Below are 21,871 nucleotides of genomic sequence, written 5' to 3'. Positions count from 1 at the left end.
CAAGTATTTTAAGTCACGGGGCAGATTCCATACTGATACTGTGAATTTATCCACCAAATCTTATAAAGGTTCTAAAATAATGGCCATCTGAGACTTGAAGAAAGGAGTCTAGAGGCAACTGAAAATAATACTTTTACCCAGCAGGTAGCAAGCTATGAGATCCCAGTACTACACGGTGGTAGAGGTGGAAAATATTTCAGCCCAGTAGGTTAAGAGCAAACAACAAAATGTTCTGTATCTTCTTGTCTTTTTTTTTTTTTTTTTAAGATGTATTTACTCATTTGAGAGAGTAAGAGTATGTGTATGAGCAGGGGGAGGGGGAGAGGGAGAATCTCAAGCAGACTCCTTGCATGGCGCTTAGTACCACGACCCCTAGATCATGACCTGAGCTGAAACCAAGAGTCGACACTTAACCCTCTGAGCCACTCAGGTTCTGTGTTTTCTGTGCTATAATGTAAAATAGGTCCATGTATGCAAATTTTTTCCTAAAAAAGATAATTGAGATCAGTTACACTGAATCCTTTAAACTTTTTCTAAGAAGCAGGACTGTTTTTGAAGTTGCATTAGCAGGGATATTCTTTCAACTAGAAAGATTTGTTTAAAAATGAACGTTTTAGGCCTCTTCATAAGATGATCAGAATAGCAATGAGACATTTAAAAATACACATAAACCACAATCAGGAAGAATTAGCTCAGAACACTGAAGTAATAGGCAAAAAGTTTTCTGCTCTAGCAAGGGGAAAAAAAAAAATCAAGGCAGTTGAATTCGGTCTCCAAGGTCCCTTTGAAACCCCCCCCCCCCCACGTCTTGGTTTTCTGGGCTGACCCCTAACTGAAGAACCTTGAAATGAAAAGTATAAGAAGAAGAGCCAAGTGTCAAGCATGCCTGAGGCTAAGAAACTGTAGAAGACCTCTGTGGAGAGAAAAGTTAACCTCTCTCTCCCTCATCTACCTTTCTTTTAGTAGTGTAATGAGTTAAATGGTAGGAAACTCCAGTTTTTACAGTTCTTATTTCCAGACAGTTAAAATGCTAGAGCGACTTCTGAATCACCTCCTAAATCAACAGAAACTTCCTTGAGTTGCAGATGCCTTGATTTCTAGCCATGGCCCATGAGTCACACTATCCTGGTAAAGATTCTGGGGCAAAGTGAGGCAGAAATAGGCACTTGGAAAGATGCCCTTGATCCCTGAATAGTAGACCTCCCAATGCCAGCCTGCATGAACATTCTCTAAAACCTAAGGGACGATACATCTCAATCCCAATGTAGGAGAAATCCGTACTAGAGTATCAGTGAATGTGGTGAGACAAAGTAGCAGTAAACTATTACAGTCCTGTTAGACTGATACTAGTAAAATAATCATAGCCAATTAGATGTACACAAATACAGACGCAGTTTTAACTAAGTCGCTACTGGCATCTAGTGGGTAGAGGCCAGAGACGCAACTAAATATCCTACAGTGCACAGGGCAGCAATGATGGAGCCCACATGTTAACCTCACCCAAGGTTTAGAAGCGCTGCTATGGGCCAATAAAAGGCAATGTTTGGGGTTATCTTTTTTTTCCCTAAGGGGCGAAAATTAAGGTAGAAATCATTTCTATTTTAACCTGTCAAAATGTGTTTATATATCTACAGTCAAGAGTCATGTGCATTACTCCTGGTTTTCCTCAAGTCAACTTCCAGCACATATAGCTGTAAAAAAGTCTAATCAGTAGAAGTCAAAGGTACACATTCCTACAAATTACATCACCCCCAAAGAGTCCTAATACCCCTACAGAGTCACCCAGATCTCTTTTGCCCAAAGTCTCATACAATTATTCCTGGCAAAGTCCACTACAAATTACAACTCGTTCTTTAACACGATGGTTCGTTTCCAAATTTTGGACATTTTATGACTGAGGAAAAAAGCGTGGCTGAAATATAACTCAATAGGGACATTTCAACAGAAGCTACAGGTAGAAAGAGAAGGCAGTAGGAAATTTCTGACTAAGAAATCTACAAGATGAAAATAAAAGCTGCCTCAGTTAACACTGAAATGTAGCACAAGCTTAGAGTCATTCCCAAATGATTCTCAAATGATTCTCAAAGGTACACAGAGTAATAAGCTTTTTGTAACTGATGAGAGAAAAAGGAAGGACATTCATCATGGAAGCAGGCTCCCCGCTGAGCAGAGAGGCTCGATCCCAGAACCCTGTGATTATGACCTGAGCCGAAGGCTTTAAACCCACCGAGCCATCCAGGCACCCCTGGTATGCAGGGCTTTTATAAGAACACAAATGTCTTTTGCTTCTACCCTGCAAGGAGTAGATGATTGTTTTAAGATTTTAACAGTGTAGTACAACACAAATGTTTTATTTGCTTAATTTTCATATTTTGTTGTTTTATTTCATTTGTCCTTAACAACTTTTTTTTTTTTAAAAGATTTTATTTATTTCTTTGACAGACAGAGATCACAAGTAGGCAGAGAGGCAGGCAGAGAGAGAGGAGGAAGCAGGCTCGCCATTGAGCAGAGAGCCCAATGTGGGGTTCAATCCCAGGACCCTGGGATCACGACCCGAGCCGAAGGCAGAGGCTTTAACCCACTGAGCCACCCAGGCGCCCCTGTCCTTAACAACTTTTATACTGCTAAAAAATACTTCAAATTAAAAAAAAAAAAAAAGCAACAACAAAAAAACACCACCACCATGTAGTTCCTTGTAAAATCCATTGTGATTGTGAGGCCACCTAGTGTTCCAAGAAATACATATATTTCAAATTCCTACTTAAGTCAAATTTAAAGACTGAATTACCTTCTTTCAGAAACTGATTGTTTTCACTGCTACATGACATAATAGTAACAGCTACATTATATCAGTATATAGAACAGTCAACTAATACTAGTACTTTCCTTCATTATGTTGAAGAATATTTAAAATAAGAATTATTATAATTAATGCAAATATATACTAAGCTTGACAGGTACCTCAAATATATATTTGAAAGCTTAATGTGAATCTATTTTATGCCCCAATAAAATTTATAATGTAAAATTCTTCCACCCAGTTCTCTCAAACTCTCTCAAAGACCCAAGGATGGTTAGGTTGCCGGATATTCATGACATGAAAAATGGCTAAATGGTGTAAAATTCTAATGCATCTTCTGATTCCCAGTGGGTGTACAGGTCATCCATATACACAATCATAAAATAACTACTTACTATGAGTTTCTAGATCAGGGTTTATCAGTTTCAGCACTACTGGCCTTTGGGCTAGATATTCTTTGTTGCGGGGGGCTCCTCTGTGCATTGTAGGATGCTTGGTAGGAACACCCCTAGCTTGTGCTTCTTGATGCCACTAGCACACAGCCACTCCCCATATGACAACCAAAAATGTGTCTCCAGACACATCCAAACGCACCCTGAGGTGGAGAAAAGGGCAAAATTGGCCCCATTTGAGAACCACTGACCTAGAAGGAACACATGGATCTGGGAAACTCGGTTGAACTGGTCAAGACAGGCTTCATAAAAGGTAGGAATTTAGAAATAGATCGAAAGTGCATTAGAGAGGGGGGAAAAAAAAGGCATTAGAGAGAGGTCAGAAAGAGAAAAAGCACTGCCAGAGTTCAGGGGGAACACAACCAGGTGTGGCAGGATTCCTGAACAATGCGGTTCCACCTCCCTCCCCCTCACATGGGAGTGGGACAGCTTCCACTCTGATCGCGCAAATCTGCGACAGAAAGAATAGAGTACAGCATTGCTAAACTTTCCATTTCCTTTCAAAATGTCAGGCATCCAGATTTGGGGGTATGACGACATACATAAATGTGTTGGGAAGCAATCCAATTTTTAAAAATAACTCTGTAAACCCAATAAAACCTCTATTTGGCCTCTAGGCCATCATTTTGTAAGCATTAGTTGGTGGCAAGAGTTATGAGACCTCATGGCTGATGGCCCCAAATATGAGGATCTGAGAGAGCCCAATTCCCAGAATTAGTCTATTAACCACAGGTGTGGCCGTCAGAGCTGATGATGGTCCCAAGCAGGCCTCTGGATTATCATCCAAAGGGAATATGGAAAGAAGGTTGCAGAAAGGGGGCCTCCACTTGGAGGGGAAGAGTAGACTAAGAGCGCTGAGAAAAGCCTCACAAAGACCTGAGCTTTCTGCTTTTAGACAAGGCTAAAGGAAAATCTTGGGTAAAAAGGGCTTAGGTCTAAGAGGCTGCTTACTAAATAAATTGGGTATAGTACTTGGGCACCAAAATGAAAGATTGTTTATCATGTTAAGTCAGTGAAGACAGGGGCTCCTGGGTGGCTCAGTGAGTTAAAGCCTCTGCCTTCGGCTCGGGTCATGGTCAGGGTCCTGGGATCGAGCCCCGCATCGGGCTTTCTGATCGGTGGGAAGCCTGTTTCCTCCCTCTCTTTCTGCCTGCCTCTCTGCCTATTTGTGATCTCAGTCTGTCAAAAAAAAAAAAAAAAAAAAAAAAAATCTTAAAAAAAATAAAAAAAGTCAGTGAAGATACATTTCTTAACAGGCTCTGGCAAAACCTTTTACCAAAAAAACCCTATTTCCTGGGACTTCTCAAGCACCAGCAACTCAAAGCTGTACCCCTCCTGCCCAGGCTCCAGCGGAAGAGCTTTTTATCAAGGGGGAAAAGAAAACCCTAGCTCACAATGCAAGGTTTGACTTGTCTCCAACCTTGACAATGACTTTCTGAATAGAAGCAGTTTGGAAGCCTTCCAAACAGATTAATTAGTCCATTCATCTCCTAACAGGAAGAGCCAATCCAGTGGATACAAGCTTGCAATTCCTTTTAGCAAGCAAGTGACAAGCAAGTGGCCAGGCAGGAGAATGCCACATGGAGCCCCTGCCACCAGCCTTATAACTCCTGGTCATATTAGTCCTCTGGCCAAAGTTTCAGAAACTGCAAAATGGAGGGTGAGGTGGCCGGGATGGCTGAGGGATCCTGCCTGTGGAACTGTCAACCACTCATTCCTTCAAGTTCATGGATTTACAGGGTGCTAGGGACGCCTTATGGGAAAGTAGCAGGGGGAGCAAAGTGCAGGGCAGAGGTTGCTTGGGGTTTTCTGCACGATGGATCGTCAGAGAATCCATTCCCAACAACACAAGCACACAGGCTTGTTCCCAGGGCTCAAGATGACCCCCCCCCCTTTTTTTTAAAGATTTTATTTATTTATCAGAGAGAGAGAGGGGGAGAGAGCGAGCACAGGCAGAGAGAATGGCAGGCAGAGGCAGAGGGAGAAGCAGGCTCCCTGCTGAGCAAGGAGCCCAATGTGGGACTCAATCCCTGGGACTCAATCCTGGGACGCTGGGATCATGACCTGAGCTGAAGGCAGCTGCTTAACCAACTGAGCCACCCAGGCATCCCGATGACACACCCTTTTAATCCTGTCTACAACCCCAGGATATAAACAAGGCTATTGCCACCCACAAAGCAGGGAGGAGGAGAGTGAGGCTGAGTGACTGGCCCTGGCCATACAAGGCCTTAATCTCTACGCTGCCCAGCCCCTACCAGGGTCAACAGAAGGAGAAGGAGCCTTTGCAGGGACCCTCCTCCGAGTTCCTGCAAATGGAGATACACAGGGGACCACTCACCCCTACTCAAAGCCCCACTGTAAATCCCAAGCTGCCTGATGCCAACCTTCCTGATGGATGAGGACACTTGTTCTTGACCACATCCTCAGGCACCATGGCCAGTGCCATGGTTACAGCAGTCAGCTGCCAGCCCCAGACTCTGCCAGAGAGAACTAGACTCCAGAGCCTGGCTGCATGGACTATTTACAATTTCGCAGAGGAACGATTCCTCCTGCTCCCCCGCAAGGCTCCCAGACTCAGGCCAGCCTGGGCGTTCAAGGTTCAAGATAACTTCTGAAAGGCCTGCATTTTGGATCTCCCTATTTTTATTTTATTTATTTTATATTACTTTTATTATTTGGATCTCAAAATTTGTTAAGCACAAAAGGGTCTACGCTTATCTTATCCTTAGGACAACATAAAAAGCTTATCAACAAAACAAAAACAAAAACCTTACCAACATTTAGTAGCCCTTCCCTGATAATTCTGTTTCCAGAAAGAATTCTTCTGACCCTGGAGCTAAATGTATAGCCATGGTTCCATTTTTATCTGTGACCAGCAGAATAAATTCTAATTTTAAGGTTCAAGGTTATAAGCCAACTGCCAAAGATACAGCCTGAATAAATACTAACATGACTTGTTTATTCAACAGGTACTTCCTAAGCACCAATTCATTAAAACTTAACTATGTACCAGGGACTGCTCTGAATGCTGTACCAATAAGGGTACTCATTTAATTTCAACAACCTTATGAATTAGGTGCCATTACTTCTCCAACATACAGAGGAGGAAACTAAGGCACAAAGAGGTAAACTAAGTTACCCAGGGACTCCTGGATGGGGGCAGCACTGTATCTAGCTCTAGGGTTACTTCCCACAGGGAGCTCACAGATTTACTCAACCGACAAAAACTAGTAAGAGCACCTTCTCTCGCAGGCCTGACAAGCAGAAAACCCACGTCTCTTCACAACCAGTCTTTCCAGAAAGAAGACTTGACCAAGAAAAAATGCCACCAATGGAGGGCTCCAGTGTAGCTAACAAAGGGAACCACAGGGCAAACAAATCACACAAGATTCAGCAGGCCCCACTTTGAAAAGAACAGAGGTAAGAACTGTAATCTCTAGCCTAAAAACCAATTCAGGGTTCCATCTAATTTCCACATCTCTGAATAATCTCACTTTTTTTTTTTTTTTAAAGATTTTATTTATTTATTTGACAGAGAGAGATCACAAGTAGGCATAGAGGCAGGCAGAGAGAGAGAGAGGAGGAAGCAGGCTCCCCGCCGAGCAGAGAGCCCGATGCGGGACTCGATCCCAGGACCCCGAGATCACAACCCGAGCCGAAGGCAGCGGCCCAACCCACTGAGCCACCCAGGCGCCCCTAATCTCACTTCTTAAGAAGATATTTATTTATTTATTTGACAGAGAGAGAGAGAGAGAGGGAGAAAGCGCTTGCACAAGCAGGAGGGGCGTTAGAGAGAGAGGGAGAAGCAGGCTACCCACCCACCATGCAAGGGGGGAGTGTGACAGGGGCCTAGGTCCCAGGACTCCGGGATCATGACCTGAACCAAAGGCAGGTGCCCAACCGACTGAGCCACTCAGGCATCCTCCAACCCCACCTTTGAATAATCTCTGAAAGGACATCTCTGTAAAGCCAGGGTGGGCTCTCACCACAAATGATAGGGTATTTCACTCAGTTCCTCTTCTCGGTCGCTTCTCTGGGGCCATCACTGTTGACCCCAAGGCAGCCATTTAATAACCAGTGAGGTCAAAGGTCCATCACACAAGCTGTGGGTTTTTTTTGTTTTTTAAGATTTTATTTATTTATTTGACAGACAGAGATCACAAGTAGGCAGAGAGGCAGGCAGAGAGAGAGAGAGGAGGAAGCAGGCTCCCTGCCGAGCAGAAAGCCCAATGTGGGGCTTGATCCCAGGACTCTGGGATCATGACCTGAGCCAAAGGCAGCGGCTTTAACCCACTGAGCCACCCAGGCGCCCCACAAGCTGTGTTTTTTGGTCAGGAACTCCCTTCCCCATTACACTGGGAGGCCCACAGTGCCACCACCTTCAACTATTTGCCCCAAAGTCATCTTTCCAGTAAGTATGAGCTTAATTCCCACATTTAAAATTACAATTCCCCCATGCTTCAGAAATCTCTATTCCTTTCCTTTGCTCTGGTTTTCCCTTTGGCACTTCTCATCACTTCACATTTCTGTACCTATTTTATTGTCACTATCTACCCAAGAGGATGCAAACTCCAGAAATAGGGATTTAGGCTATTTTATTCACTACCACAGTCCCTATGCTCTGAAGAGTGCTTGCATACAGGAGGCATATATATATTTGTTGAAAAAGTGAATAAATAGGGATGCCTGGGTGGCTCAGTTGGTTGGACGACTGCCTTCGGCTCAGGTCATGATCCTGGAGTCCTGGGATCGAGTCCCGCATTGGGCTCCCAGCTCCATGGGGGAGTCTGCTTCTCTCTCTGACCTTCTCCTCGTTCATGCTCTCTCTCACTGTCTCTCTCTCTCACGTAAATAAATAAAATCTTAAAAAAAAAAAAAAAAGTGAATAAATACCCAAAAATGACACACACTTGCCTCTAACCTTCAGATCTCTCCCAAATGTTAAACTCAAGACTGCAGCATTGGAAGTCCCCTCAAGGGAGAAAAGGGGTGTTCCTTCTAAAGGGAGATAATTGGGCAACTAGATTTCCCACAGAGTCGAACAGGCAGAGATGAAATCTGGAATCAACTCTTGTCTAGTCCTGGCTCCAAGTAAGATACAAAAGAAGAATAATGAAAACAAACCAAACTCAAGGAAGGCCTTTTTCAGCAGAGTGGGTAACATGGCCGTGAAAGGAAGACTGCTGTAAAGATTAGCTTCCGAAATTCCTTCTCACAAAGTAATAAGTGCCTGACAGAATGAAAAACACCGTGTACTGGGCCACCTCTGCCACTGACCAGCCTAGTGACCTTTGGCCAAATCACATCGCTTTCAGCGGCAGGATGGGATGGATTGAGTGGACTGGGTTTTGGAGAAATTCTGACTGTAGAACTCATGGCCTGCCCATTCTTTCTCCCTCCAAGTAAGAGATTTTACAGTTCAAAGACTGTATCAGGGAATAGACTGCCCAAGGCCCTTGAAAGCTTGCAAATTTATCCCTGGAGAGAACCAGGAGTTGCCAGCAACCAAGAAAGCTAACCTGCAAACTTGGAGAAGAGGGGACCCCTTCCCTGGACTCCAGGATCCCTGGATGCCATGGAAGATGTTCACTTACCTTTCCTCTCAAGAGTGTCCCTGACCTAGTAAAAGAGGACAGGTGGGGACACCCTCCCAGAGCCTCCACATGGGAGTCCAGCCTACTCAAGCTATAAGAAGTGCCTTCTTATGCAGATTCCCCCAAAGCCATAGCCCCAGTCAGAAGCCTGTTGCAGCCTCAGCACAAGTTGCTGGGGGATTCCATGACCCCATGAGCCAAGAAAGCTGTCCACTTTTCCAAAGCTCCCACCTTCTGAGGAACCGTGACTAGTACCAGCTTCCGGAGTCCAGCACTCCATGAAGGTCAAGGGCCCAAGGTTTGGCAGTCTCTGAGCCATCTTATTAACACATGAAAGAAAGATCTTCAGTTAAGTACAAGGAGACCTCAGACTGACAATGTGTTAGTAGGAACTGATTACCACAGGGCAATGTAAAAAAAAAGCCCAGTCAACTCTGAGCAGGCAGGGTAGAGGGACCCTTCCAGTACCTGAAATGCAATTCTAGAAAATGCTTTCAATCCTTATAACCAAATCACTACCATACTTTGATGATGAGAACTAGATTTATATCTAAGGTTTTAAATAAGCGGTTCTCAACTTTCAGGATGCATCAGAATCACAGAAATGAGCTTTTAAAAGACTTAGAGAATATATGAACTCAGTGGCTTATTGCTAGCAATTCCAATTACCAGTCTAGTGTGGGCACCCAGGCACTGATATTTTTCCCAAGTACCCTATAAGACTAATTTGGCAAAACTATCTTGGAAAAGACGCAATTTCTACTAAAACCAATCATACATATTTGTCCTACTACTCTACAATTCTACTCTTACATACGTAACCAACAGAAATGTGTGTATGTTCCACCAAAAGACTTGTAAAAGAAAGCTCATGTGACATATGTGTGGCTTAGTCAATTAAACATCTGACTTCAGCTCAGGTCATGATCTTGGGGTCTTGGGATCAAGCCCTGTGATGGGCTCCCAGCTCAGGAGGGAGTCTGTTTCTCCCTCTCCCTCTGCCCTTCCCCCTGCTTGTGCTTTCTCTCATGTAAATAAAATCTTGAAAAAAAAAAAAAAAAAAGTGCTCATAGCAGTTACAACTCATACCACCAAAAACTAGAAACTAAGTGTCCGTGGATGAGTAAATAGTGGCAAATTCATACAGTAGAATACAATACAGCAATGAGAGTAAATGAACTACAACTACATGCAACATGAAGTAATCTCAGAAACACAATGTTAATTCAAAGAAGCCAGACACTGAAGTCTTTATACAGTACAATGCTATTTATATAAAGTTCAAAGACAGGCACCATTAATCTACAGTGTCAGAAGTCAGGGTATTGATTACCTTTACGGGGGGTGGTGACTGGAGGGTATAGGAAGGAGGGCTTCTGGGGTGCCAATGACACTTCTTGATCTGGGTGCTAGTTACTCAGTAAATTCAGTTACAAAAAATTCATTGAGTTATGTATTCATAGTTAAATAAAAATAAAAACAAAAAGCTCCCTGAGTGACTTTGAGTTCATGTTGAGAACCACTGAAATTGACTTCAAGGCAGCTATCACTGTCAAAAAGATAATCAATCATCCATGTATACATTAACTTAATCATTAACACCACTAAGATGTATTGAACATTTATCATGTGCCAGAACAATTCTAAATCCTTTTCAGCTAAAAATTAATTCAATTCTCCTAATCACTCAATAGCCCAGATATTATTTTTATTATATCTGAGGAAGTTTTGGTATAGACAGGTTAACTAAATTGCTTAAAGCCACACAACCACTAAGGAGTGAAGAAGGTTTCTAGGTGTTTGGGATATAGACATAAACAGGACAATGCATGTATTTGCCTTTATGGAGCAAACAGACATATTTAACTTTCTCTCCACTCAACAATAGGTATCCACTGACCACCTATTCTCAGTGGCCTGCCAGGAAACAAGCCTAAATTATTTCTTCAGTCTTTTATTTTTATTTTTATTTTTCAAAGATTTTCCTTATTTATTTGACAGAGAGAGAGACAGCAAGAGAGGGAACACAAGCAGGGGGAATGGGAGGGCAGGCTTCCCACAGAGCAGGGAGCCCAATGCGGGACTCAATCCTAGCACCTGGGATCATGACCCAAGCCGAAGGCAGATACTTACCGTCTAAGCCACCCAGATGCCCCTTCTTCTTTTTTTTTTTTTAAAGAAGACTTTATCAGAAAAGCCACTGGTAAAGGGAATAGGTTTGACTATAAGCAAACAAAAAGCAAAGGCAAGCAGAAACAGTGCAGTTTAGCACAGCACAAGTTGAAAAGCAGTCAGATGTTAAGTATTGTGATTTCGAGTTTAAATGTCTGGAGTTCCTCTTTACCTATAGGAAAGATTCACTACCATTTACTGTATATCTCACCTTCTTTGTCCACCATCACTACCTTCCAGGCAAAATCATTTTGCCCCAGGGTGGGTTTCACCAACAACGACTCCCTAACACACTCAAAGACCTCTACTCACAGAGTTGGCAAGTTCACAGGGCAATTACTGTTGCCAACTACAGCAACTACTAAGTAACTGATGAGGTCAAAGATCTCAAGATCAACTTCCAGGAGAGTCACACAAGATACATCCTTCCCCATTCTACTCTGGTATTTCTCCACCAGTCACTTCCCAGACAAAAAGCAGCAGGGTGTACTTCCTGGGAGTGTTTCGCAATCCTATCCACTAGCTAAACATTTTAGATTTCCTGTAGGTCAAATGCAATAGGGAATAGTCGCAGGACTCAAGAGCCAAACTTGAAAGTAACTCTAGGACCTGGAGGGAGACAAGGTTTTTTGAAGAGCATGAAATTGAAGGAAAGGAAGTTTACTAGATTCCACTTAGCAAAGGACTCAGGTGTTGTGGAAAAAGCCAGCGCTGGAAGTAGTCCCTCCATCACTAATCAGCCTTATGACCTTGTCAAGTTTTTTCACCTCATTAGTCTGTCTCCTCACCGCTGAATTATGGGGAGGGGGGTAAACTGCATTAATGAGTTCTGACTATGGCGCTTCAGACAGTCCCAAACACACTCTCCTGGCAGAAAGTCGTCAGCAGCTGCATTTTAGGGAGCACACTCGGGCCGCCAAAACACAATAGCCAGCGAGCCCAGGCACCGGGCAGCCCTTCTAGAAACTCGGGACTGTGCCCAAGGCCCCATTCTTTGACCGCTAGGGACCGATCTCCAGGTGTGACGAGTTCAATACTATGTCCTCCCTCCCCACCCGGCTGGCCTTACTCTTGCGCTACATGTGTACCTCCAGCAAAAAAAATGGGAACCTGGGGACCTGCACACTATGCTCAGAACCCTCGCCTGCAGCCCAACATGCCCTAACAACAATGACAGGTGCTTACGCGGAGACCACCTTCCCGTTCAGGATTTCCGCCGGTGCCATGGCCTTTATTAGTCCGCTGCCCACGATGGACACCACCAAAACTGAGGATCCACTAGCTTCACCGGCGCGCGGGACAACCCAACCCACGTGTTTAGGGACTACCCCGGAGATGCTGCTTCTGCGCCTGCGCTCCTCCCAACCCCTGCCGCCCCCCGCCAATGCGCGTGCGCAGTCCGGAAAAACGGAAAGGCCTGATGTAGCGAAGAGCGGGGATATGGAAGTTCGATGCCGCGGAAAGATGAAGGAACTCGGTGATGAGTGGCTGGCGGAAATGATTGGCTGGTGGAAGAAACCCTTTCGGATTGCGTCTTCTTGTAGGGCGGGGAACTCGCGGAAGAGGGGTCAGTTTCGATACCAGCCCTTCCTGGGCGGAGCAGCGGGCGGAGCCCGAGGGGCGATCTCGCGGGAGAAAGGTTTGGCGCGCGCGGGAGCGAGGCTTGTACCTCTGGGCTGGCTTGGGCTCGCCAAGGTGTCGCCCCGGGGGCAGAGGGCGTGGCTTCCCAGGAAAATATCTGGGCAGGCTCCCGCGCGCAGAACATGGTGGGGCTCAGGGCTGGCCTGCAGGGATGAAACCCGCAGGCCGTGAGACGGCTTCCCTTCTGGCGTTCCTGCCCCCGACGCTGTCAAACTGGTGTGGGACCCGCACCCCTGTTTTGAGTCTCGGGGTCCGGATAGTGCCCGTCACCGGTTTAAAATCTCAAGTGACGCCTGCTTGGCCGGGGTCGGAGCCTGCGCGCTGTTGAAGGCCCCTCTGAGCTGGAGCGCTGTGTGGCTCCAAGTGCCCCGGGGTGACCTCGGGGTGGGTCCGTGCGGGGAGGGACGTCAGCTCCGCAAGCCTAGATTTTGTCAGCTCCCCACGCAGATCCGGGGTTGGAGAGGACGCGGGCCTTAAAACCCACGAGCCACCGGCCAAGGCACACGCTCCCTCTCCACAGGCGTCCACTCTGCTCCAGGAAACGAGCTGCGTTTTAATGTGCTTACGGTACAGTCATCCCTGGAGAGCTCTGAAGTCAAGTTGTACAAGGCACTTGGTTTCTTTCCCCTGTGTTATTGACAGAAAAAGTATGCAAGTTTATTTGGTACACATTATGAAATAATTTCAATAAGGTTAGTTAACATCTCCATTCTCTCACATGATTACAACAGCATTGTGTGTGGCCATAACAATAAGATTTATTTATTTTTATTTTTTGGTTTTATTTTTTTTAGCAGTGATTCTCAACCTGGGATGATTTTGTCCTCTAGGGGACATGTGGCCATGTCTGGGGGACATTTGTGGTGGTTGTTAATAATACTTTGTGGGTCAGTGTGATTGGCATCTGGTGAGTAGAGGCCAGAGATGCTGTTAAATATCCTACAATGCATAGCACCCCCCAACCCAGAATTATCTAGTCTAAAATGTTAATTGTGCTGAGGTTGAGAGGCTCTCCTATTTATTTTATTTTATTTTATTTTATTTATTTATTTGACAGAGATCACAAGTAGGCAGAGAGGCAGGCAGAGAGGAGGGGAAGCAGGCTCCCCAGTGAGCAGAGAGCCCAATGTGGGGCTTGATCCCAGGACCCTGGAATCATGACCTGAGCGGAAGGCAGAGGCTTTAACTCACTGAGCTATGGAGGTGCCCCTAAGATCTGCTCTCTTAACTATTGTTATAGTCACCATGCTGAACATTAGATCCCCAGAATTTATTCATCTTATACCTGGAAGTTTATACCCTTTAACTAACATCCTTACTCCCTGGCAATCACCATTCTATTCTATGTATATGAAGTGGGCTTTTTAAAATTCCACATGTAGGTTTCTTCTGGTATTTATCTTTCTCTCATTTCACTTAGCATGTGACCTCGAGGTCCATATTATCCTAAAAGGCAGGATTTCCTTTTTTATAATTGAATAATCTATATATATGTGGGTAGGATTGTGTATCACAGTCTCTATCTATTCTTCCTTCCATGGTACAGGTTGTTTACATATATTGGCTACTGTAAATTGAGGGTGCCTATATCTCTTTGAGAGCGATTTTGTTCAGGTCACTTTGGATTTGACCAAATATAGTTTCTTTTATAAACCATTTTTTGGGGTGCCATGTTTCACTAATGGAAGAGCTCATCTTTTCAACTTCATTCTTTTTTGGGAGGTTGGGGAAACTTTTGGTAGGTGCTTTTGCCTTATTTTAAATTCTGAGGATATTTAGTAGCTTTATGTGTGAAATTAGAGAATCTCTTTTTTGTTTATTAACAGTTTTACTGAGATAACTTATATGCCATAAAATTCACCTAATTTAAATGTACAACTGAATGATTTTTACTATATTTATAGACTTGTACAACCACCACCATAGTAGAATTAAAGAATTTTTGGTGAGTTTTTTTTCTGGTAATTTGCACAAGTGGACATACTAGAAACACAACTTAATCAACTAATCTTCAATAAAATAGGAAAGAATATCCAATGGAAAAAAAAGACAGCCTCTTCAACAAATGGTGTTGGGAAATTGGACAGCTACATGCAGAAGATGAAACTGGGCCATTTCCTGACACCACACACAAAAATAGACTCAAAATGGATAAAGGACCTCAATTTGAGACAGGAATCCATCAAAATCCTAGAGGAGAACACAGGCAGCAACCTCACTGACCTTGGCTGCTCCAACTTCTTGCTAGACACTCCCAGAAAGGCAAGGGAAACAAAGGTAAAAATGAACTACTGGGACTTCATCAAGATTAAAAGCTTTTGTGCAGCAAAGGAAATAGTCAACAAAACCAAAAGACAACAGATAGAATGGGAGAAGATATTTGCAGATGACATACCAGATAAAGGGCTAGTTTCTAAAATCTAGAAAGAACTTATCAAACTCAACACCCAAAGAACATATAATCCAATCAAGAAATGGGCAGAAGAGGGCACCTGGGTGGCTCAGTTGGTTAAGCATCTGCCTTCGGCTCAAGTCATAATCCTGGAGTAGCAGGATCAAGTCCCGCATTGGGCTCCCAGCTCGATGGGGAATCTGCTTCTTCCTTTGACCTTCTCCTCTCTCATGCTCTCTCTCACTCTCTCTCTCAAATGAATAAATAAAATCTTTAAAAGAAAAAAAGGAAATGGGCAGAAGACATGAACAGACATTCTCCAAAGAAGACATCCAAATGACCAACAGACACATGAAAAAATGCTCAACATCACTCGTCATCATGGAAATTCACCTTCCTTTGTCTAAATATATTGCCTTGCCAGCTCAACAGCCTGGTTTTCAATAGTAATAATGCCTTCGTATGATTTGTATAATTCATTCACTCATTGAGCAAATAGTTACTGAGTGGCTTTTGTGCTAACAACAAAATTACTGCTCAAGGTGCTAGAGATGCCATAGCAAAACAACCAACTTTCTGCCCCCGGCTAATATTCTGGTAAGTGAAGCAATGATCAATTAAATAAACACATAATTTTAGATGTTGAGACATGATGGGTAATGACGGTAAGAGGCAGGAGAGTACTGTTTGAGAAATGTGATAAGAAAGGCTACTCTGGGAATTCTGACTTGAGCAGAAACTTAAGTGAAAAGAGGAAGTTGGGATGTAAGACAATGAGAGAAAGTATTTGACCTGAACAACTAGGAAAGTGGAGTTGTCATTTATTGAGTTGAAATAACACTGTGGCAGGAGCAGGTTTTGAGGTTTTTTTTTTTTTTTTTTTTAAAGATTTTATTTATTTATTTGTCAGAGAGAGAGCGAGCGAGAGCGAGCAGAGGCAGACAGAGTGGAAGGCAGAGTCAGAGGGAGAAGCAGGCTCCCCGCGGAGCAAGGAGCCCGATGTGGGACTCGATCCCAGGATGCTGGGATCATGACCTGAGCCGAAGGCAGCTGCTTAACCAACTGAGCCACCCAGGCGTCCCAGGTTTTGAGGTTTAATTCAGTTTTAGATGTTTTCATCACCCAGTTTTAGATGTTTTTTAGATGTTTCCTGCCCCTCAGACATCCAAATGGAAACATATTTAAGTCTACAAGATTAGGTAAGAGCCCATGAAGGGTATGGGTGTAGGTAGAGAGGACCAAAAACTGATTTCTGGGGCACTTCAGTGTTCAGAATTCAAGGATGAGGAGAAAACTGGGGGGCAGATTAAAAACCAGAGTCCAGTGTGTTATGGGGAGATCTGCAAAGGCATACAGCTTTAAAAGACAGGTTAAAAAAAAGTGTTTCAGGGCGCCTGGGTGGCTCGGTGGATTGGGCCACTGCCTTCGGCTCAGGTCATGATCTCGGGGTCCTGGGATCAAGTCCCACGTCGGGCTCTCTGCTCAGCAGGGAGCCTGCTTCCCTCTCTCTCTCTCTGCCTGACTCTCTGTCTACTGTGATCTCTCTCTGTCAAATAAATAAATAAAATCTTTAAAAAAAAAAAAAAGTGTTTCATGGGAAAAGGGGTAATTAAAATATATTGCAGATTGGTCAAATCAGGTAAAGACTGAGAATCAATCATTTCACCAAGAAGAGAAAGAAAGAATATTTTTTTCAGAATATTTTTATTCAAATGATCTTATTGGCAGTTGCTTGAATAAAAAGTATATATCCTTTTTGCAGGATCTCCATTTTTTACAAACTTATTGAGGGTAATTTGATAATATCTATCAAAAGCTTAAATGTATTCTTTTTTTCTTTTTCTTTTTTTAAGTAGGCTCCACACCCAGCATGGAGCCCAATGTGGGGATTGAACTCATCACCCTGAGATCAGGACATAAGCTGAGATCAAGAGTAAGATACTTAACCAACCGAGACCCAGGTATCCCAAATACATGCTTTTTTTGACCTTCTAATTCCACTTTTAGGAATTTATCCTAGAGTGATATTTATGCTTTTAAACAAAGATATATGTACCAAAGTGTTCCTCAAAGTGTTGGTTACAATAGTTAAAAAAATCTCCATCAAGATGGATACAGTTGTTAAAGGAGGGGTAGATAGGTAATAGATGTGTATAGATGTGTAGGATAGTTTTCATACATTGTTAAGTGATAAAAGCAGGTTATCCAGTAAAATGTACAATATGGTTTAATTTATGTTAATACATGTAAAGGAGGTTTTCTTTGACTATACTATCAAAGGTTGCCTGCTTATTTACCTGATAACTGTGATACTAGCTTATTTTATTCACAACACTTACCACTTTGTGAAATGATTTTATTTATATATGTGTTCGCTTTTTCCACCAGATTGTAAGCTTTGTAATACATTTCCCGTCTTGTTCATTCTTACACTCCTGCTGCTCAGGGATATAAATTTTAGAATCTTTTTTAGGGGAAAAAAGAACATTTTTTTAATTTAGTTATTAACTATTACTCTCATTCCAATGAATATCACTTCTTACTGCCTTGTTCTTATCATTTATATAAATGAAGATAGTGGATGGGGACACCTGGGTGTCTCATTCAGTTAAGTGTCTGCCTTTCGCTCAGGTCATGATCCCAGAGTCCTGGGATCAAGCCCCATATCAGGCTCCTTGCTCAGCAGGGAGCTGCTTCTCCCTCTGCCTGCTCCCCCTGCTTGTGCTCCCTCTCTCTCTCTCTCTTAAAGATAAATAAATAAATAAAATCTTTAAAAATATATATAAATGAAGATAGTGGAACAGTCATCCTTAACCCTAAAGTCACATTAAAATTACCTGTGTAGATTTAAAAAGAAAAGATTATGCGTAGCCTCCAGTGTAGACCAATTTCCAGTCAGAACTTGGGGTGGAATCAGGGTATCAGTATTTTTTAAAGCTTCCTTTGAGACACTTAATGTTCAGGCAGAGTTGAGGACCACTAGATTATATATATGAAGTATAATCCTAAGGATTCTGGTATCAAGAATACATAAAGGGACACACTTTCTCTAGAGTAAAAGTATTTTCCAAGAATTAGAATATCAGTGTTTCAGACAAATCATCTTTTGCTTTAGGAATAGCAGATTGAGCCAATCATTTGCTCCTCTCAAAGTACTTCTCCCTTTAAGAGGTGTAGGTACTGGAGACAAAAAATTTAAACTATTTCAAGAAATTCACAAAGGAAAGACCCCAAATTTCACATTTACTGGAAGGGTTTCTTTCAGTGGGATCACTTTCTTAAGAGTTCTTAAGTTTACTAATGCTGGATGAAAACCACTTCACGTTTTCACTTCATTCATTAGGGAAATAACCATAGGCCTTCCTGTATCACTTTGGGAGGACTTTTTCTTCCTAGGACCTCTGTGATGCGTTTACCTAGAAACAGCTTCTTTGATGTGCAAACATTCTACTGACAAATTGTGCAAGGCAACCACTCCTACAGGACAGTTCAGGTTTCTTCTGGGAAGTGAACTTTGATTTGGAATTTTCTCTTGTGCCTGATATGGTAAAAATTTATGGTTTTCACTTTCTAAAGCATAGTGAAGTATAGCATACTATACCTTTTTAATTTGAGGTATCGATAAATCTTATGAGCACACAGAAAACATAGAATAGTCATGTGCAAACCTATAACCACAGAATAATTGTGTCATATTGCTGTATTTTATTTACTTAGTCTCCTAATACATTTTTATTATATAAAGTTAATTTGGGGAAACAGTACTATTATCCATAGAAGTTAACTTTGTTAACTGTATTATCCATAGAAGTTATCCATAGAAGTTAACTTTGTATTAAGGTTTTTCATTTCCTATTGAGTCCTTTAGTTGTTTAATGTGTTATTTTTGTGTCTACTCTGGGATGATAGAAATAAACCAGGAGGGGTAAAGGGGGGGGTGAGCCTGGTGGTGGGTATTATGGAGGGCACGTATTGCATGGAGCACTGGGTGTGATGCATAGACAATGAATTTTGGAATACTGAAAAAAATAAAATAAAATAAAACTAACAAACAAAATAAATAAATAAACCAGGCATAGATCCTGCTCTCAGGTACCTTTAATGTAGTAGAAGAGATAAGATTTTTACATAATATAATATTGAATGAGATAACACTTGAAATATAGATCATACCCTACAAGAGTTAAAGAAAGAGTATAATTACCCTCACCTTGCAGAAATTAAGGAATGAGGTGGTGTTTGAACTGATATTGAAGGATTTATATGTTTGTGCTTCTAGAGATAGAGTTTGTCCCACATAATAGCCTATTTTTTTAGAGATGATATGAGTGAAACTCATTAACTAAATTTGCTTTTAATAGAGCATAAGATTCATAAAATATGAAGGAAATAAAAGTAAAGAATAGAATTCTTAAGAAGTCTTTTATCTCTGCTATCATTCTCATTCCAGTACTGAGGAGCAGTTTGTTGTCCCTTTTCATTTACCAAAACTTAAGTTGTTTTCTTTATTCTCTTCTTTGTTCTTAGAAAAGGGATTAATGCAGTAATGACTTTTAGGTATTAAATAATGAAAATGAGGAAAAGATTAAAGTCTCATTAGAGATATTTATACTCTGTTTATTTATTTATTTATGAAGATTTTATTTTTAAGTAATCTCCACACCCAGCGTGGGGCTCAAACTCACAACCCCGAGATTAAGAGTCATATGTTCTAGTGACTGAGCCAGTGGGGCTCCCCAGAGATATTTGTTCTTTAATAATTGCCTTTAATATCAGTAAAAGGAAATAATACAGGAATTCCAAAATGTATTTCAGGGTTAATGAGTAAAATCAGGCCTTCATGCTTTCTGTTCCATGTTATTCAAATCTCACCGTCTTAATTTTTTTTCCTCTGAAAATTCCTGTATTCTGAGAAAATTCAATTTTCTGGAAGATACTAACTAGCAAAGGAAACACATACTCTCTACTTACATGTAGTCCTTCTAGTCCCCAGTTTCTAAATCTGCTTTCTCATTCCCCTCCTTGATATATCCCCTGATCTTTAAAAAGAAATCTCAGTTTTTTGTGTGTGTGTTTTTTCTGTTACCTAATAAACACATGGAAGATGACTTTCCTCTTTTTCTTTTACTTTAGAAGAGAAAGATAATGTATGAAATTGAACTGGGTAAGGAATATGGATTTAAGGCAGTACTGAAGTTCTTGGGAAACTGAATATATAAAAATTATAATATAAAGTTACATTTTGCATTCCTCAGAGCAGAAAGAACACTATGAGCTATCGGATGCTACATTATTTACTCATGTTAGACTTATCTTTTGGCTGAATCTCAAGAGATATAGTTAGGGTTCCTGATAGTTAGAGAAATTGAAAATGAAAGATATTTGCGAGTCAGGTGTGAATAAATAGGATTAATAAATAGCATCTAAGTATGATATGAGTGCATATATGTACATTAGCAGGCTGTTTCAACCAGTTACAATTTAAACAGTGGTTTGATACTATCTTTAGAAACTAGATCTGCCTTGTCTCCAAGCAACAGGTTCAGCAGGCACCTCCTTCTGAAGTCTGGTTAAGCTGTGAGGATCTCAAGTGGAACCTTCCTGAAGACATTGCTATTGGTGCTGGCATACCCCAGCATCAGTTCCTGGATGCTCTATACAGACTCTCCTCGGAAGCACCTTGGGTCACCATTACTACATCTGTTTCATGCTTCTTTTATCTCCAGCATGTCAGGCCCTTTCCAGTTGTAAACCACTCAAACGGAAAGGCATCTAGCTGGCCGGGTTGGTAGGGCATGTGACTCTTGATCTCACGGTCATAAGTTCCAGCCCCATATTGGGTGTAGAAATTACTTAAAAATAAAATCTTAAAAAAGGAGAGAGATAAAACCCCACTGATAACATTAAAGACTGTTTTGTAACTTTTGATCACATCCCCAGTTTTGGGGATGGATAATATAAAAAATTTAACAAGTAGGATCAGACATTAACCGGTAAGAATCTTTGCCATTCCTAGCACTGGGGCAGACCCTGGAGTCCCTGTTGTTGAGCATTAGGCATCTTGGTTACTAGACTGAAAAGGGGGTGAGTGCACCCAGGGACTGAGGCTGTAAGAGATGGAGGTGTTAAGGCAGCTGCTATGATAAACTTCTACGAAGTGTTATTTGACCATCTTGGACCACACCCCCAAACCTTTTTTTCCTTTTCAGAGATAACTATTCTGAACTAAGTACATAACCTTTATGTTCTTATATATATGTGGATACTTCTGTTTTGGACATTTAAAAAATTACATAAATGGTATTCTAGACTTTCTGCTATGCTATTTACATTCAGTCTTACGTTTTTGAAAGTTATACTTTTGATTCACTTAACTTTGTGCATATGAACTGCTGCATAGAATTTCATTACAGATTAATATATTACAATTTATACATTTTTTCTTATATAAATAAGCTGCAGTGAGTATTCTTATATAGCATGCCTCCTTGTCCATATCTTCTAAATATGAAATAAAAACATTTTCAAGCTGTATTTGAAAGAGCTAGCTACAAAAAATAAATTACAGGGTGACTATTTCTTATTTTTATAAATTAAAAGCCTAATTGGATGTAATAGCTAATACTTTTATTATTGGTGTTTTAAATCTTTTTTTTTTAAAGATTTTATTTATTTATTTGACAGAGAGAGATCACAAGTAGGCGGAGAGGCAAGCAGAGAGAGAGAGGAGGAAGCAGGCTCCCCGCTGAGCAGAGAGCCCAATGCAGGACTCAGTTTAACCCACTGAGCCACCCAGGCACCCTGGTGTTTTAAAATCTTA

The 21,871-nt window shown here is 41.8% G+C and overlaps 2 protein-coding genes across 6 annotated transcripts in view; one reads left to right on the top strand and one right to left on the bottom strand.

Moving 5' to 3' along the window:
• The window catches only part of MTHFD1 (methylenetetrahydrofolate dehydrogenase, cyclohydrolase and formyltetrahydrofolate synthetase 1), a gene marked incomplete at its 5' end in the record, with an annotated part of 59,929 nt that extends 47,343 nt beyond the window's left edge, over positions 1-12,586 (bottom strand). The window contains one exon of the mRNA XM_059372152.1: positions 12,204-12,586. Within this exon, the coding sequence (XP_059228135.1) occupies positions 12,204-12,586 (383 nt within the window). The remainder of the gene's footprint in view (positions 1-12,203) is intronic.
• Positions 12,496-21,871, top strand: part of LOC132000026 (uncharacterized) — a 46,521-nt gene continuing 37,145 nt past the window's right edge. The window contains exons 1-2 of one of the 5 annotated variants that reach the window (XM_059373377.1): positions 12,496-12,585; positions 16,905-17,012. The gene's annotated coding sequence lies outside the window, so the exon portion shown is untranslated. The other 4 variants (XM_059373378.1, XM_059373380.1, XM_059373379.1 and 1 more) reach the window with 4 other exon arrangements.

This window comes from Mustela nigripes, chromosome 13 (assembly GCF_022355385.1).
Source record: "Mustela nigripes isolate SB6536 chromosome 13, MUSNIG.SB6536, whole genome shotgun sequence".
Classification (NCBI taxonomy): domain Eukaryota; kingdom Metazoa; phylum Chordata; class Mammalia; order Carnivora; family Mustelidae; genus Mustela; species Mustela nigripes.
Note: the sequence above shows the minus strand (reverse complement) of the source record. Positions and strands in the feature narration are given on the sequence as shown.